The following is an 18,485-nucleotide window of genomic DNA, read 5'->3' on the forward strand; positions in this document are numbered from 1 at the left end:
CAAGAGCTCCCAACCCAACACCCCTGAACACCTCAAACGGGCAAGCCCTCAATGTTCTTTCCCTGTGAATCAATGAACGTCTCCAGTCACAGAACTTCATGTGCAAATAACCCACCTAATAAGTGGATCCAATGTCATTCCGAAACAGGAACAAGAACTATTCTTTTTGCAAAGTCAATTGGGAATGGGAGGAATGTGGGATTATTTTCACTTGATCAAGCCATCAAACTTGCATAAGAAGATCACCAATGAGTGAGCGATGAAATCATCATACTACTATACTTTTTAACAGTCGAAAAGAACCAAATTTATAAAGAAGAATCGAACAAGAATAGATACAAACAGAATTATCCTAACCTTGCTTTTGCAAAATCTTCATCGAATTCCGAAGGGATAGCACATCAATATAGTCTCATTATATTCTCTGTGAAGAGAGTCATTCCGCCGCATCTTCACCCCCATATTTCGGTGACATTTCTATTCGACGTTCTCAATCTCATTTGGTTCTCTCCTATCTCATCTTCATCGTCGTTCTGGTTCTGAGTTTCTGATGGATCATCTTCTGCCGTGTCGTACTTGTGGAGCTGAACTCGCCGGTTCGACCTTTTCCGGTTCATTTTCTTAGAGCGGTGCGAGTCTATGGATCCGCGAACGAATCGAATTCTCATGTCAGACACGTCACACACTGCTACAAGTTATCAGGCGGTGTCGCGGAGATGTATTGGCGCGCACTTTCGGCGAAAAATGGGGCTCATAACGTACAGATAACGCTAACTGGGGGTCCACAAAAATAACCCAATCAGAGCGTCGATAGAATCCACCCAAAAAGGCGGTCCCACCCGTCAATAAATAGTCTTCGCCCAACCGAATTCTATTCTCTCTTCTCCAGTTTTGGACTTTCGCTCCCTTCCCTTCACGCACAAACGAGGCATTCGTCAAGGAGTCAAGGAGGATCGATCATTCTCTTCTCAGGTATTGATCTTCTTGGATTATCTGTATATGGGTTGTATATTATGTACTCGTCTCGTGTGCGTAGTGTTTATATGAATTTGTGTGTGATCTGGTCTTGATCTGAGGAGAATACGTAGGTCACGCGATGGCGTCGAAGCGGATCTTGAAGGAACTGAAGGATTTACAGAAGGATCCTCCTACGTCTTGCAGTGCCGGTATTGCGTTCTTCCTTTTATTGTTTACCTTTCATGCTAAGTTTGACTTTATTGTCCCTGTTGGTTTTGCGTTTATTTATGGAGCACGGTTTCTCTGTTTACCATGTATTTAGGTTGATATGACTGTTCATCGAATGATAAGGGTTTGATTGATGTAGTGATTGCACTGTTTGGTATTGTTGTTGGATTCTGATGGACACTCTCGTTGAGGAAGGGATAATTGTCTGGTCCCTCATGAGTCTTAGATAGATTGACAACTTGACAGTTTTGAATTATCGTCGAATATATCTAGAACTTTGCAATATTTCCACAATCAGGACTGTGCTTTGCTTCGAGTCTACAAATGAGTATTTGGCTTTTGAGGGGATGAGTCTCTGGTCTTGTCATGTATGTGTGTATAATTCCCATTATTGATTCTCCTGGAAATCAAAGTAGCAAGCTTTAAAATGGATTGTACGAATATGATATCTTGTTTCACAGGCGTAATCACAAGGTTTCTATGAGGAAATTTGAAGGTATAGAGTAGAACATTAGTGAATGCAATTGCATCACACCATGATCATTGTTGCTTTTATAATCTATTATGGCAGAAACTACTGTATAATCTCTGTAGTTGGTAGTTTGGTACCGTTATATTGATTTCATTGCATACCTTTTCTTTTGGAATGTTGCAGGTCCTGTCGCTGAAGACATGTTCCATTGGCAAGCAACAATTATGGGTCCTCCAGACAGTCCCTATGCTGGGGGTGTTTTCTTAGTTACTATCCATTTTCCCCCAGATTATCCTTTTAAGCCTCCGAAGGTACCTTGTGCCATTTTTTCTTTGTGCTGAGTTTCAGTAGCCTAATCTAATTGTTTTGTAATTTCAAATGATTGTGGGAATGGGAAGGGGGTATATCTACTCTTTGGGAAACCATTCCCCATTCCCACCATTCTATGCTGAGTGAGGGTGGATGAGCCCCCTTTTCCCTGGATTGTTTAGATTTGAGGATCCCTGTCCCGATCTTACTTCTTCCTGCCTATCAGGGCCTTATCAGGTTTCGTAAAGCAAAACAGAAAATAATGCTACGAAAATGTTTCTTCTATTTGCCCAAGAGAAAGGAATATCTGAAATTTGTTTATTGATTAACTTGCAAAAGGGGACTTCAATGACATTTCCTACTTATCAGAAATAAGTATACCTAAAATGAGATTTCTACTTATGAAACTTAAATGGATACATATCATATGAGCTACATTCTTTGTGCATGGCCACAGCTTGCTGCATGTGATAGTAGAAGGAAAATAGGTCTGATACAGTTTGACCTGAGCTTCATATAGTTGTCATTTGATATATCATTTTACTGCTTCTGTATTGTTCAAACTCAAATATTCTGAAGAAGTTAAGAGTTGTTATGAGACATTGAAAACTTTGGAAACTTAACTTTTGTATCGTCTAATATATGGTTAACTTTATGAACCTAAATGATTGTTAAGCTCATGGGGATGTGGTTTGGATTTTGTCAGTGCCAGTTGGCTGAAAGGTCCCTTCCTTGACCCTACCTCTTAGTGAGAGCCTTGTGTACTTGAGTAGTTTAAGAAAAAAAAATTCCCGGTAGGAAGTGTGTGAGGGCCCGTAACTGATAACTTGTTAAATAAATGTTAGAAAAGTTAACTGTTTTAATCATGGTAAATATTTGAGAAAGGGAACATGTAGTTCTTCCATGGCAGCATGTGGTGTTATTTTAAATTGGAACTAACACATGTTTCCCTTCGGTTGTAAACTTGTAATCAAGGATGTCATTTATTCAGCAATTTCAGTAATTTTTAGTGAGCATGTTAATTGTTAGACTTATCGAGCGCGTGTTGTGGCCTTGGGTGATTCTTCTTGCTTGGACTCGCTCATCATCTAGAAGTTAAGCTTGTGATATGATTGGTTGCTGATTCATATGTGGATGGATCTTACAGGTGGCATTCAGAACAAAGGTATTCCACCCTAACATCAATAGCAATGGTAGCATTTGCTTGGATATTTTGAAGGAACAGTGGAGCCCAGCACTGACCATTTCCAAGGTTCATGGTCTTCTATTACTCTTGAGAGCATATTAGAACACATTTGGTAACTCAAAAGATGCCGTTTTTGTTAGTGAATACAATGATAGGACATTAGTCCATATGACTTGGAAACTGGTGTGGTTCAGTCTCACCTATACCCTTTGCATCTTCTCTCTCTTTTCTTCCTCCTAGTGGGATAAGAAAGGATTATTCCCTTGTCCATAAAAAGAGAGAATTATCACAAAACACTACTATACTGTTATGTTAACCTCATATCTTGTCACTACAACTTTGCCTCCTTTGGCAATTAAGTTTAACTATTCATTATTTATAGTGCGTAGGTATTTATGTATGGTGTTGCCTGTTTGCCTTGTACATCATGATCTCTGGTTGCCTTCCCATGAATCTTGATAATACCAACTTTTAATTTTAGCCAAATCACTCATTAGTGAAATATTAGACTCTTCTGTAATAATAAATTTTTTTCCTTTGAAGTTGCTATGTTTAACTTTTAAGGGGGTCAAAATTTAATTCTCTCAGGTGCTGCTCTCAATATGTTCTTTATTGACGGATCCTAACCCTGATGATCCTTTGGTGCCGGAAATTGCTCATATGTACAAGACTGACAGAAGCAAATATGAGACAACGGCACGGAGCTGGACCCAGAAGTATGCAATGGGCTAAAATTGTCTGTGATGGGTTTGAGGAAGGACATTTTCCTTTATTTATTTAGACCGTTTAAGTTTTGTGTATGATTGTTCTGTCTCTGCAATCCTAAAGGGGACCAAAGAGGTCTATAACATGATCCTAGTTGATGGAGAAACACATGAACACATGATGCCTTGTGTTGTTGTATGGATAATGTAAGTTGTGAAGTGTGGAATTTCTCTCCCAATTCATTATGCCACCCGCTGTGTATTCTAAATGGTATTAATTGGTTTCTTACCATCATTGCGTGGAACATGGATCATAAGTTCTTAACTTACAGACAATGAAAAGTGCAAGGTGGTTAATGAATCTTGCATCTGAATAGGTTATGGCCACTGCACGTTAGGATGGTGGGTAGTACTCGTGAAATGTCGATGGCAATTGCTTACAAGAACGAACTTAAGACTCATCATTCTATGCTTTCTTTTCTTCGGCCTTAAACAGCAATAATCATTTTGTATTTTTTCTCCGGTTGGACCTTAGATGGGCTGAAGCCTGAAGAACATCATCTAATGATGGGAATATAACATGGTACAACTACACAACGTGCAGCCTGTGGTGAGAGCCAGACCCTTTTTTTTTTTCCCCTTCTTATCATGTAATTCAAAGTTCGGTGTCTGTTGTTGTGATTTTGAATTTCCCTAGTGTCCTGCACTTACTTGGATGATGGATGGTCCTTAATTTTGTTTTCTTTCTTCATTTATACTGGTATTCCAGGCCAATTGCCTTGTCTTCAATTGTTTATATGATAGCAGGCTTGGAATTCCCAGAGAAAAACAGAGTGTTTTAACTAAGTAGTCTCTTGTTAATGGCTTAGTCAAAGTCAATTATATCGGCTGCAGCATTGATAGCACTTTTGGTTATTGGACCCCCCTCCCCTGATGACTATCGATCTAGAATTAACTACAGGCTGGCTTTGCTGTCGTTTTAAATTTACTCATGGTGAAGATATAGATTTTTTGTCTACTACTTTGTTTTGTAATGATCCTACACTATCTAACTTTTCTTGAAAATCTTCCTCTGCTTTTTGCAAAAATTTTATTCATTGTCATGTAACATGCATGACAATTTGAAAAGGGGTAAAGAGAATTTTATAAACCCATGTCAAAAGGGTTGGCATGTATCATGTTAAGCTGAAAAGGGTGACTTTTGTTTCTTATCTTGATTGCATTTCGTTGGAAGTTCTGTGGAGTGAATCTTGCTAGTGTTCTTAGTGAATGGACAGTACTTTATAAATAAAATAAAAAAACAATATTAGTAATATTCTTTACTATGAATATATTAATACCTAAGCCCACGTCATTCCAAAGATACTAAGTCCAGAAAGTATGAACTAGTGAAGAACCACGCCTAGGAATGCAGAACACCAAATTTATGATATCATGTTTTCAAGTTCCCAATAAAAAACCAACTTCACTAGACTTTATTACTAATATTTTAACTAATTAATTACCACATGAGACATGATGGTGACGCATGCTTTTTTTATTTATTTTTTAAAAGAATTTATATAATTCAATATTGTGTGAACTCTTCTTGATGAGAAACCAACCTAGTGTTGGAATTTCTCCGGGTCAAATAGTATGGATTCGGAGGATCCTAAGTTCGATTCTCATCGTGAACAATACTTTTGTTGACACACGTTGAGTTATGACCTAACCTACCCAATCGTCATATTGGAAAACTTATTAATCAAAAAATTATTCTGGATGAGAAAATCTTAGTTCAAAGTCAATAAATACGAAGATTAATTAAAATAATTTCCGCCAAATAGGTCGTGCCCACGAGTGGAGAGGATGGCATGGTCCCCGAAAATCTGGTTTATAATTAATATATATTAACCTACTCTCATTAATTAATCAACTTATTGAAGCTTTCATGTACTTTCAGTGATTGTCTCTTGTGAAGACAACCCAAAAAAGCAGAAAAATTTTCCACTATAGATTGCTTCATTCCCATTTATATATATTTATATGTATACGCGGCAACTAATGAACTTTGATTATTTGGAAGTTTAGTTTGTATGTTGACTTTGAATTTGCACCTAATGATGGTGCAAATCATTATTAATCACTAATTAATTGGCTAATTAATAGCTTTGCACGGACTCACTGTAGGAATAAGAAGATTTTGATCTATAAAGTGCTGACTAGGCAGAGATTAATTAGGAGTAATATACATAAACTATTAAATGGATCTCACGTGAGAGCCAATTACATTTCCACAATAAAACTATAGGAGAACCAAGATAATGTATTTATGTGCATATGATTTTATATAAATGAATATGTAATTGATAGTGTACGTATGTGTGTGTATATATATATGTACATGCCCATATGTGCATTTATCTTAGCTAAGTAGTAAAGGGAGGTACAAAACATTATAAAGTCGTTTTTTCGCCCTACCAAATCCCTCTCTTCTTCTTCTTTTCCCAATTTTAGGGATTTTTTAAAAACTTTTCACTAACGATTATCAAATGCACCATATATGCTTAAAAATGTATAGTAAAATTGTCAAGTATAAGCTAGTGTCAGTTTTAAAAGTATCACCAAACATCCGAAAAACTTAAACCTAAGAGATTAGTCGAGTTGATTTTATATTCCAAGTAAACTCATAGGTTCTAAGTTTGAGACCCCTCGAGAACATTTTGAGGCCACGCCCCCAAATGCCAGCGACATACACTTATTTGACATCTTTCTTAAATTAGCTTTTTTTTCGATTTATAAACTAACTTTTTTTTTCCTAAATATAAATTCTACAAAACGTACCAAATTCCTTGAAACCATACCCAATAATGTCAATCATAATAAAATCAATGAAGCATGTTGTGCCCAAAAACCCTGAATTTGAGGTACACAAGGATACATATAATTGAATCTTTAAAAACTTAGCACAGTGGCTCCATTTTGAGATTCCATAACCAAGCTACTAGCCAAACATAGTGCAATTGGACAACTCCAAACCCACAAAATCTCTCTCTTGGTGTATAAATAAATGCGTAATATATATATATATATATATATAGTTTTTGAAGTTAGTGTTCCAACCAAGTTTGGTCCACCACCCCCACATGGGAAAGTACACGTGCCTTTGTTTGGTCTCCGAGAGGGGCGTGAACAGCGCCGGTGACCGGCTGTAGAACAGAGGGGTGTCAGTGGGGCCCACTAAGGCGAGAGCCGGTCACCCGTTGTCGTCGAGTCTCGAGACAAAGCCTCCATACACAACGGTAAATTAATTAATTTTAGTATTCATTATTTATTTATTTATTATATCTAGGCTTTCCCAAAAACATTACAACAAGATATGCTTTTCTATTACGTGTTCATGCACAATCAATTCTACATTTTGACCGACTAAGGGATACATGCATACACACACAGCCATATATATACATATAAGTTTTAAGCAAAAGAATTTATTGTTACTTTGTTAGTGTAGAGTATACAATAATATCGAAATTCCAATGAAAAAAATTTGTCCGCAAGAGACTGAAACACGAGTATCTTGTTTTTTTCAAAGATATTCGAGTTCTCTATAATTCTTTTCTTCAAAATCGGTGCATCATAATAATACTCTTAGTTTGACTTCACTAAATTATAACAGCCCAACTCAATTGTATAACTAACTTAAACTTATATTCGAATGGTTAGCCTGGAATTTCACACGAAATATTAACGATATCTCCTCTCTGGAGGGTGCAAAATTAAAAATAAATTGAAGTGGGATACCATGAAATGACACGTTAATGTGAGGAAGTGGTGCAATAGTTGAATTAATTATAGCACTGAATTTTGTAAAAGTTCTAAGAACATTTACACGTATCCAGTAAGTGCATGCTACGCTTTAGCAAGTCCAAAACTATGCTTCTCTGACTACTATATATACTTTAGCACATGATACCGGCACGTCTCTTGAAAATCTAATCTAATCTAATTACTTTATTTATTTACTCCTATTTCATAGAGATTTTTACGTGGAAATTATTTTGATTTTCATTTTTAAAATTTCTTTTCTTCTTGGTATGCTCAAAGTCGGGAGAGCAGGCACGTGAGCTCAAATAAGAATTTGAGTGTGTGTGACCGTGAAAATTTCATATGTTGAAATGGAATAATGTTTATACGTCATGGCCAGTTAGAGAGTTGGAATTTATTATTATAATCGTGCGCAAGTTACAATCATGACAACCTATACTTACAATTACTAACAATATTGATTTTCAAGCTTAATTTCGATGAAAAACATTTTTGCCTCTATTTTTCTCGTCTTTCTTTTGATGCAAATTGTGTCAAACAATTTTCTTTTTTCTTTCTTGATAACCAAAAACAAAATTATACAAATTTACCTTTGAACATTTGATATAAACCTAAATTGGGGTCGTCAAGCCCGCACACACAAAAAATTTCCAAAATAATTCCACATAGAGATTTTTCAGTGGAAATTGAACTCAAGAGTTTCCGAATTCATACGGTTTGACCCCAAAAAGATTCATTACTAAACTATCATACAAATGCTTAAATTTGTTTCAAACAACATACTAATAAAAAGCTCGAATACTTTTCTTTTTCTTTATTTACGTTTTCCTTTTCCTGGTTTGCACGTTGAAGGCATAATGTTTTGCTTGGTACGTAACAGGAAACCCTTTTTAGGATAAATATTGACAGGCATCTTGGAATTTTTATCAAATAAAAAGGAAGAATGGCACGTGATGAGTTAACACGAAGAACTATCGTTGTTTTTGAAAAAATTTCGAAGTTAAATATGTGGGTCGTGATTAATGATGTTCTTGTACAACAAGTACTGGAGTTAGCAATGGTGATGATCATTATTGCTTAAAATATTAGATACCTCGGCAATCAATTAACTGCTTTAATTACCCCAACAAAGCTAACTCTATGCATGATTGTATGCGTGCAGTGTGCTTGTGCACAATTATTCTGAATGGAAGAGGGGAGACGTGTGTGTGTGTCTATATATATATATATATATATAGAGAGAGAGAGAGAGAGAGGGACCAACATTTCTTGCTTTAAACAGAAGCTATAGTCTATAGAGTTGCAGAGAGTAAACTTGTGTTTGAAGATTTTTATCTTCTTTTGATTAAAAGGCGAGCTCCATCACATACATGCTGCAGTTGAAACACAACACGTACAAAAACACACAGAGACCGACATTTGCAATAAAAAGGGCGTGGGGGGAGTCATGCTCATGCATGGCCCTTCTTTTAGTAACATATCTTTATGGAATTATTAATTATTATTATCTTTTCTGAGGTTTTAATTACTGGAATCATATTTGACTTTTTGAAAATACTAGCTTAGATATTAGTCTTATATAAGCAAAAACATATATACACTTTTTTTTTTTTAAATCCATAATGATTTCTTACAAATTTGTCCTTTGAACATTCAATATAGGTCTAATCTCGAGCCATCATGCCCGTACGCACAAAAGTTTTTCACCCAAAGACACATAAGTAGGGTCAGAAGACCACAATAGTATTTCTTTTGGTGGGAATGAAACTCAGAACTTTTTGATTTGTGTTAATTAGTCGGTAATAGTTAATAAGTGTAGATGAACTTAAATAAAACACAAGGAGTATTAGTAGCCGGTAACACTGTAATCAAGGGTTTCTAGGGTTTGATGTTGATTATGATATCATCTTATTAACAAGCACTAATATTGTTTGAGAGAGTAATGAGACTAGAGAATCAAACAAGAGTATCTTGGACTTGATGACTTCCTCGCTCATTGACTTACAAATCGTCTCCTAAGATACTTACTACAAATAAGAAAAAACAAGTATTGGAGAGAGATCGAATCCAAACAAATACTATCAAGGCACACCCATCGCTGATTTTGTCGAATTTATGTATATATACACTTCACTTGGCTCAATGGGGCACATCATCGTCACGTGACACACATGTGCACCTATCCCTTCCATAATTAGTTACATTCGATTTTATTTGTGCAGGCGTGCTACTCGTGATGACTTACAAGGTACAAGCTCTATCTAATCACGACCCATAAGTAATTCAGGCAGACTTGAAGAGTTGTGATCAATCTTTAATAAATCACACCCAATATACCTACTAAAATTCACCTTCTTAATTTCAACGTACTATGTGTATGTATACATTATACATACATACATACATATATATATGTTAATGGTTAATGTAGAAAACACCCTTCGTAAATAATAATTTTCTAGATTAATGGTAATTATTTAATTTATATATTATATGCCCCTTTTTTTTTCTCTAGAAACAACGCTTCGAACGTCGAGATTGAGACTACAAGAATTGAACAAGTGTACATCATTAATCTTTGTTTTTTGAGTTAGATTAAAAAAAAAAAGATTCAACGGAAACATATGCAAATACTGCATAGTCTGCATATACCTTTTTTTTCATAATTATTGCAAAATTTAGACAATTTAACATTAGTAAATAAAGCAGAAAGAAAGACAAGTGACAGTTAGAATTTCTCCCATTCCTCACTATTAAATTTGGGTAAGGGAAAACATCAACTTAATTATATTTCTTAATTCTTAAAAATTTTGTATACCTTAGTGCATTAAAGGAAGTCAATAATTGAAAGTTTGAAACAATAAAACCCGTTGTCCACGTTTACAAAAATGAAAAAGAGCCAAAGTAGGAAATTATGGCGACTGTTACACAACCAATTATTAGTAACCGATGTTCAGTTGACTAAAATTAAATTGGAATTCTTGTCGTTTTTCTAAGGAAATTAATGAGAGCGAGTTGATGTCATTGTGAAATGTTAGTGGGAATCTAGCTACCCGAGTTTAGAGATATATTATACATACAAATAAAAAATTTATATGGTGTCGTAAATAAATTGATTCACTTTACAATAATCAAATGCAACGGTCTAGAACATAAGAGCATCTCCAATGGGAGATTTGAAATCTATTTTTCAAGCACACAAAACATCAATTTCAAGTGTTATTTGACTACAATGGAATAAAAATAACACTTGAAACACACTTCAAATTTTAGGTACTCTTGATATATCAAGAGTGACTTGAGTGTACTTTTTAGAGTTGCACAACCAATCAACACTTGACAGTTATAAGTTTAGCTAAAAGGGAGTATAATAGAAAAAAGAGAGGGAAATTGTAGTTGAAAATTTTGAGTTAAAGTGTTTCATATTATGTACCATTGTAAATGAAACTCTTGATAATGTGATGATGCACAAATTACAAGGTATTTTGAAGAGTTAAAATTTGTATGTCATTGGAGATGTCCTAAGTAGTCACGAGAGTAATGGGCGCACTTAGTACCGCAGGAGGACGTCCTGAAGATTGAAGGCGGCCATTTTGGGTAATGCACGAGAGCGAACTATATACCACGCGGCCTCAATGGAGCGTGTACGCGAAAACGAAAATTCTGTAGGACTATTTTTTAATGATTTATTTTACATCTAACTACATATTTTCCTTTATTTGTCAAATATTATTTAAATGGATATCTTACTATATTTTTCTACTATTTGTTTCCACTAAATGAATATTTTCCTTTGATTGTCAAATATACTGAGGAAAGAAGAGACAAAAGACAAGGAAATAAAATAAAATAAAAAAGAAGGAGAAGGAGGAGAATAAGAAGGAATGATATTTCAATTCGATTCTAATATTAATTCAATTTGTTACTTAAATACTGAACATTTAAGTCTCGGGGAAGTTTCTTCCTTGTCTAAATTTATTGAATTTTCCTCTTCTTTGTTTATTTGAGAAAATTAGTGGTAGAGTTGACCCCATCTTACTCCCTTTCGCTAAGTCGGGGACAAGGGCTTTAGAGATTTCATTATTGTGGTGGACTTTACAAATGTTGTTCAGGCTCTTCAAAAGGAGGATTACCTTGAGTCCCGTATGGATCATTTTGTTTGGGAGGCGAAGCCTTTGATGCAATCTAGTGTGGTTTCTCTTTGTCAGCACTTCCCTCGCTTGGACAATGTTGTAGCTAATTCATTGTCAAGGATGGCTAAGCATAATTACGATAAGTCTTTTTGGCTTGACAGTTGTTCGATGGAAATCGAGTCTTGTTATGAGATACCAGTTTCATCCTTCGTAGTTTGTCTTTCGTTAATGATATTTTATTTCTCAAAAAAAAAAAAATTCTCCATTACCAATTACACGAAATTTTTGTTATTTTTAGTTAGAATATAATTTTATAATAGCCTTTTATGTACATATCATGTATATGGTCATTGTTTATATATCAATATGAACATGCACTGCTAATATATGATGATGAAGCTTTGGTGATTAATATTCATCCATCATACTTGATCACTTAGTTTATATTTACCTTTTTGTCCTGGAAAACATAGAACCTCCCCATTGTTTGGTCATATTAGGGATGGCTGGAATATGCTGTAAAAAAATCATAGTTGTCTAGACTGTAGTGGCGATTTAGGATCATAAAAATTTTAAAAAATCATAAATGTTTTTTATTTGGTTTACGAGTCCAACCATTTAACAATAATTTACTTGGTTATTTCTTCAAATTTAGGGTGTAAAGATCTAATCCGAGATAGAAAATTCATTTTTAAATTGACGTCACTATTTTCAAGTGGTTTGCACTTGATTTTGATCTAACTAACTTGTTGAACGAGTTTATGCATGTCTTACCGGACTGATATTAACATTTTTTTGTAACTCATAGATGTCAAATTAAACTATAAAAATTGACGGCAATTTCTAGGTTGCCCGCCATGTCACTTGTAGCTGTAAACAGTAAATTACCAAAGAAGACTCCTCTTATAAAGTAATTTAATTTTCACAGCTGGTGTTTTTTTTCTTCCCCTTAAACAGTACAAAATTATTCACCACATGCAATACTTGACAGCACAATGCCACAATCCCAATTGTCTCACTTGCTAAGTTACCAAAATAGCCCCACAATTTTATTGATTTTACCTGCGATTAAGCATGTAATCATAGGTCTTCTTTGAGTGACCAAGATCGTAATTAAGTGATGAAGATCTTTTAAGTGGTCAAAACGTATTAATCAACGAATTTGACCAACTAATTTAAACAGAGCCGGGTATCTTGCGTGTCAACTCTCACGTGACCCGCAACACGTTGTTCAAGAAATGATGAGTCAGCACTATGATGTCTTTCCATTAGGTGATATGAACATCCCGGGCCCACTCTTAACACGTACCGACGTCGTATGCTGGGAGTCTGGGATGCGGCGGACCGTATAAATATATTTAATATCCTCTTTTTTGTTCTCACCGGAATCATCGGTCCCGACCGACTGGTTTTTGATTTGACTGGCCCCTATCATAAATTACCCAGATATTTTTTCCCCAATAAAAATAATTTTGAAAAAAAATGATAATTCTAATAATATTTTATTTTATTATGGTTGTTCCAATTTCGGCTGTTGGGATCCTATAAAACAGCGATTTCGTGAGTGTTATTCTGGTCTTCAAGGCAACTACTCTGGTACTTTTCTCACATCTTTATTCTCTTTCTTCTTCAACACTCACCACCATTCCTCCTCCATCTTGTTTCCGTACACACTCCCTTGTGACTCTGTTTTTCTGTCTTGGATACTAGATCTTCCATTGTTGGTCGACAGTAAAGCTTGTGTGCGTAGCCTTTAAATATTTTTGGAGGTTTTGCAAGGTTTATCGCTGTTAGCTTTATTCTCCTTTTTCAATCTGCTTTTGTTTGTGAGAATTTCACCTTTTACTGTGTTTTTATTCTTCTTTGATTGTTGAAGATCTTCATCTCCGATGCTGATAGTGATTTTTTGAGTAAGAAATTAATCACTCCAGATTGAAAAATGGACCAAAACATTCTATTCCCAATCAAGTACACAGAACATCGAAATGTCACCAAAAAGTTCAGAAAGCCCTCTTTCAAACCCAAAAAGTTTTCCGATGACCGGAACCCAGCAGACCAGATACCCAGAGTCGTACGGATATCTGTCACCGACCCGGATGCGACGGACTCATCCAGCGATGAAGAAGAAGATTTCTTCGGTCGTCAGCGAGTGAAGCGGTATGTGAACGAGATTAACATCGAAGCCAGCTGTAAAGCCAGTAGTACTGTAGTCGCCAGTGGAAAGAAGAGATCTGCAGCAGAGACACTATCTCATCAACCACTGAAAGTTCAGACGACACTGACAACGAATGGCAGAAAGTTCAGAGGGGTACGACAACGGCCTTGGGGCAAATGGGCGGCTGAGATTCGGGATCCGGCGAGACGTGTACGGCTGTGGTTGGGGACTTACGACACCGCGGAGGAGGCGGCCATGGTGTATGATAATGCTGCTATTAAACTTCGAGGACCGGACGCCCTAACAAACTTTGTGACCCCTCCGGCAAGAGACGAAGAGAAGCCCAGTTCAATTGATTCCGGTTACGAATCGGCCGATGAGTCCCAAACTCACAATCTTTGTTCCCCGACTTCAGTTCTCAACTTCAGGACTGATTCTACTACTGAAGAGGAAGAGCTCCGAAAGCCGCAAAAGCCAGCAGAGCTACCGGTTCAAACTAAACCGGTGGAGGAGCTTAAACCGGTCAAGCAAGAGCCGATGGAGTTTCAAGGGGAGAGCAGTATATGCGATGAAATCGGAAACTACTTTCCGATTGATGAGGAGTTGCCATTCCTTGACGACTTCTTCAACTTTCCGACTTCGGAACCGTTGTTCTTTGACGACCCATCTCCGGCAACGATGCTTCAAGAAAGCATATCTGGTGAAGATTTGGGTGATGTTTTCCTCGACACACCCATTGATTTAGGGTCATCGTCCTCATTGTACCAAGATGACTGTTTCCAAGACATTGGGGATTTGTTCTTCCCAGAACCGCTTGTGGCTCTTTGATTCAATGAAAGAGTGAAATAGTACTGTGTTCATGGTAGCAGTGATGGTCCCCGCCTTTTTGGCTGCCGGAAGATTGGCAGATTTTGTACCGGCGGCGACTTAAGTTTTGGCTGTTTTGTTTTTTTGTTATTTAAGTTTTTTGATTATTAATATTAATATTTATGTAGTTAAATATATCCGTTAGAATATAACGGAGTAGTGACTGAAGTTTTGTTAGTAACATGTTGTACTTTATTCTCAATAATTAGACTTCTTGCGGGTCAAAGTTATGAAAATCCTATAATCTTTTGCTCTTTTTTTTCTTTGGTGTTTTATCATATTTCTTTCAACTCTTTTTCAAAAAACTCACACACATGGTTGTCAAAATCCCGATTTTGATCCTAAGATCGTACGATCTTAGGTAACCAAAACGATTAAAATCGATGTAAAATCCCAAAATTGATAAGATCTATCGATCTTATCGATTTTACCGATCTTAACCTTAATAGACTTATGGATTCATGGGCTTATGAGTTGTGGTCTACTAATCATGTGCTTATGTTTCTAAACCTAGCTTTTGTTGAAAATTTGGTTCTAATATATTAACATGATATAATCATGCACAATTATTATGGTTGTTTTTCATAGTTTTCTGGAAGTCTTAAAAAATTACAATTTTATGAAATATTAACATGTCTATAAATAAATAATAATCATATTTTTGAATTTTTTATTACCTATAAACTATAGTATATTATAACATGTTAATTATTTATTTAGAAATAAGTAATTATATTATTTTACATTTATTTTTTTTAATTTTATAAAATCTTACGATTTCACGATTCGATTTTATGATTTGATTTTCCATGTCTTTCACTGATCTTCCATAAAATCCCGATTTTGACAACCTTGCATGTAACACACTTACTCATATGCCACAATACACATTATTTTACACCCTTATATTATATCATTATGTGATAATTCCTATATATATATATATATATATATATATTGTTCGCAAGATTCGATCTTGCACCGATAACAGAAATATAAGAAGAGGTAAAGAGAGAAATTTATTTTAGGCTCAAAGGGATTGGTATTTTCTCATATGGCAACTACTTTTACCAATTTTGAAGGCTCAAAATAAAACTTTTCCAAAGTGATTGTGGCCACTATAATAGGTCCACAAAGTTTCTTTTTATTCAATAAGGTCCAAATTTACAGTTCACACGTGTCGAAATCTTTATAACCACAGTGGCACTCCTTTTGCCGCACACGCGTTGGCGATATTTGCGGTTATGGCCGGTCTAAACACGGAGGATTGAATCGCCGAGTCCGTGCCACTCGTGTGTGAAATCGAGACTCGGCTTTTGTTTTATTTTGTTTCTTTATTTTTTCTAATTTAGTTGTTTTAATAATATTGCTATTATTAGCTATTTATTAGGTCTCCGCCACGTCACTAGATTAAGATTGATTTAAGAATACTTTTGATTTGCCAACTGATTTTACCAAAAAATGGAAATATAGTTTTCAATTGCGTAAATGAATCACATTCTGTTTTGAATGATTTGGAAGTAAATTAATTAATGAGTTGGTCTTTTTGAGAAGATTCCATTTCCTAAAAATTACCAATTACTACTACGATAATGCTAGATACACCCAAAATATCACCTCCAAAAGTTCCCTAAATCTATGTGGCATTAAAATAGCTGTTGATTAAAAACAAACATGTAGAGCCCACTTCATATCCAACACTCCACATTAAATCTGGGCCTTTTAAGGTATCTTTTTGGGGGTCTCAGACATTATTCTTACTACTAATCTTAGATACCAAATACAGAAGAAAATAAAAAATAGCGTAGATATGTTTTATTGAACTCGAAATTTAAAAATATTTAAAATGTTTGAATTTTAAAATTTTTAGGGAAAATTATCAAAATTGATATTTCATATATATTTGATTTTTTTTATAAACTTACATATTGACTTGAAAGGACAATAATTCCCACTGACATATTTATCTGAAATAATATATAAAATTCAAAATGTTTTATCTCCTCGCTAAACTCTTATCGCAAGGAAATTTAATTACTTTCTACTCACTTATCTCCACACTTTCTTTAAAAAAAAAAATTCAAAATGACTAAAAAAACATTATTAGCTCTTTTTCCCCCTAATCTTAATAACAAATATCAAAATTAAAGACACCATGATAAGCAGATTAGTTGAAGATAAGAAGGGGGTAGTCTTTGGGCCCTATTGTGGTGTTTTCATATAAAAAAGCACCTATATATATATATATATATATGGACATGAGTGATCAACATTCATTGAGACTTGCTTCAATACCAATCAAAGATAACATGTATACGGGTTAATTAAAGTTAGTGAACATAATTATGTTCGAGATCTTCTAAAGCTGTATCTTTTTGGGTTGAGAAAAAAAAATATTGAGACTTCTTATTTTTATTTTTATTTTTATCAATTTGATGGGCCACGTTCAGTTTTGAGTGACCACACCGAGCTATAATAATAATTTTTATATAGAAAAAGATGAGCAAGAGTGACTAGCGTAACAAATCTCCTTGGAGGTGACTATTGAAGTATTCATCGTTCGGAAATGTTCGCTTTTATCTATACCTACTACCCAAATGGTGAATCCATCACCACAATCCAATAGGGCATCAACTGCCAATGAGCTCTTATCTACAAATGGTTGTTACGCGCAAATTTTTTTCAATCCTTGCAGATGAAATAAATCTTTTATTTCATGAGTCTTGAACCCGCAACCCCTAATCCCTAAGAGACTATAATTATATTATTTTTTATCCTATGATTATATTGTTAGTGTATAAATATTTGGGAATTCTCCTATGTAGACTTAAAGTGAAGATCTAAAATACGGACAATTTTTTGATGACATGGATAAGTAAAATGACAAATGGAACTCATTATTTTGGATTTCATATGTTGTAAATCAACAATAAAGATATAAGGTCCACATTTTAGATCTTTATTTTGAGTTATCATATATATTATACTTTTAAGAATGCAAATAGTGCCTGCATGAATTAAGGTAAAAATGCTTTTATTACCGGCCTGCATTAATGGGCCCAATGAATTGACAAGAAGAATTGGGAATTACAATTTTACCTTCCGAGAAATAAAAGGTGGATTTGGATATTTGACCATATTCTTGTCAATATTGAGTTGTCACATGATGATAGAGACAGTAAATTTATTTACATGATGTCTATATGCATGCATTTGGATATTTAAGTCATGTTTTTTTTAAAAAAATTTTTTGTAAAATTGTTATTGGTGTGTGAGGATTGGAATCTTAGTGAGTAGATACATGGTGAGTAAATATACAAGTCTTTTGGAGAGAAATTGAAGCAAAGTTTGGGATCCAATTGGTATCAATTTCTATTTAAGGTGGGCTCCTCTCTTACCAAGTCAGAACCTGATAAAATAAAAGTCAGAAGAAAAATGTGAAAACCCACTATTATTGCCACTATAGATCGAATAGACAAAATCATATAGAGGTAGTACCGAGCCACTGTCATCAAGGGCATGTTAGTCCTTTTATATTTTTTTTGGCCTCTGAGGTATGGTTGAGGTATGGGGAGGGGAGGGTCCTCAACTTGGTAATGGCTGCCGGTTGGTAATAAAAAAGATAATGTGAATTTGTACAATATATGAGGTCTTAGTCTTCCACTCG

At 35.0% G+C, this 18,485-nt stretch overlaps 2 protein-coding genes across 2 annotated transcripts; both read left to right on the forward strand.

The window, feature by feature from the left end:
* The first annotated feature begins 828 nt into the window (after positions 1-828).
* LOC119984024 (ubiquitin-conjugating enzyme E2-17 kDa) lies at positions 829-4,107 on the forward strand. The gene is made up of 5 exons (XM_038827776.1): positions 829-972; positions 1,089-1,166; positions 1,841-1,968; positions 3,114-3,218; positions 3,741-4,107. Exons 2-5 carry the CDS (start codon positions 1,097-1,099, stop codon positions 3,882-3,884), a joined length of 447 nt encoding a protein of 148 aa, XP_038683704.1. The 5' UTR covers positions 829-972; positions 1,089-1,096; the 3' UTR covers positions 3,885-4,107.
* A 9,257-nt stretch (positions 4,108-13,364) lies between these two features.
* Positions 13,365-15,054, forward strand: LOC119983327 (ethylene-responsive transcription factor CRF1-like). Its single transcript, XM_038826998.1, has 2 exons — positions 13,365-13,575; positions 13,673-15,054. The coding sequence occupies exon 2, from the start codon at positions 13,736-13,738 to the stop codon at positions 14,777-14,779; it is 1,044 nt and encodes a 347-aa protein (XP_038682926.1). The 5' UTR covers positions 13,365-13,575; positions 13,673-13,735; the 3' UTR covers positions 14,780-15,054.
* The last annotated feature ends 3,431 nt before the right edge of the window (positions 15,055-18,485 follow it).

This window comes from Tripterygium wilfordii, chromosome 18, assembly GCF_013401445.1.
Source record: "Tripterygium wilfordii isolate XIE 37 chromosome 18, ASM1340144v1, whole genome shotgun sequence".
Lineage (NCBI taxonomy): Eukaryota > Viridiplantae > Streptophyta > Magnoliopsida > Celastrales > Celastraceae > Tripterygium > Tripterygium wilfordii.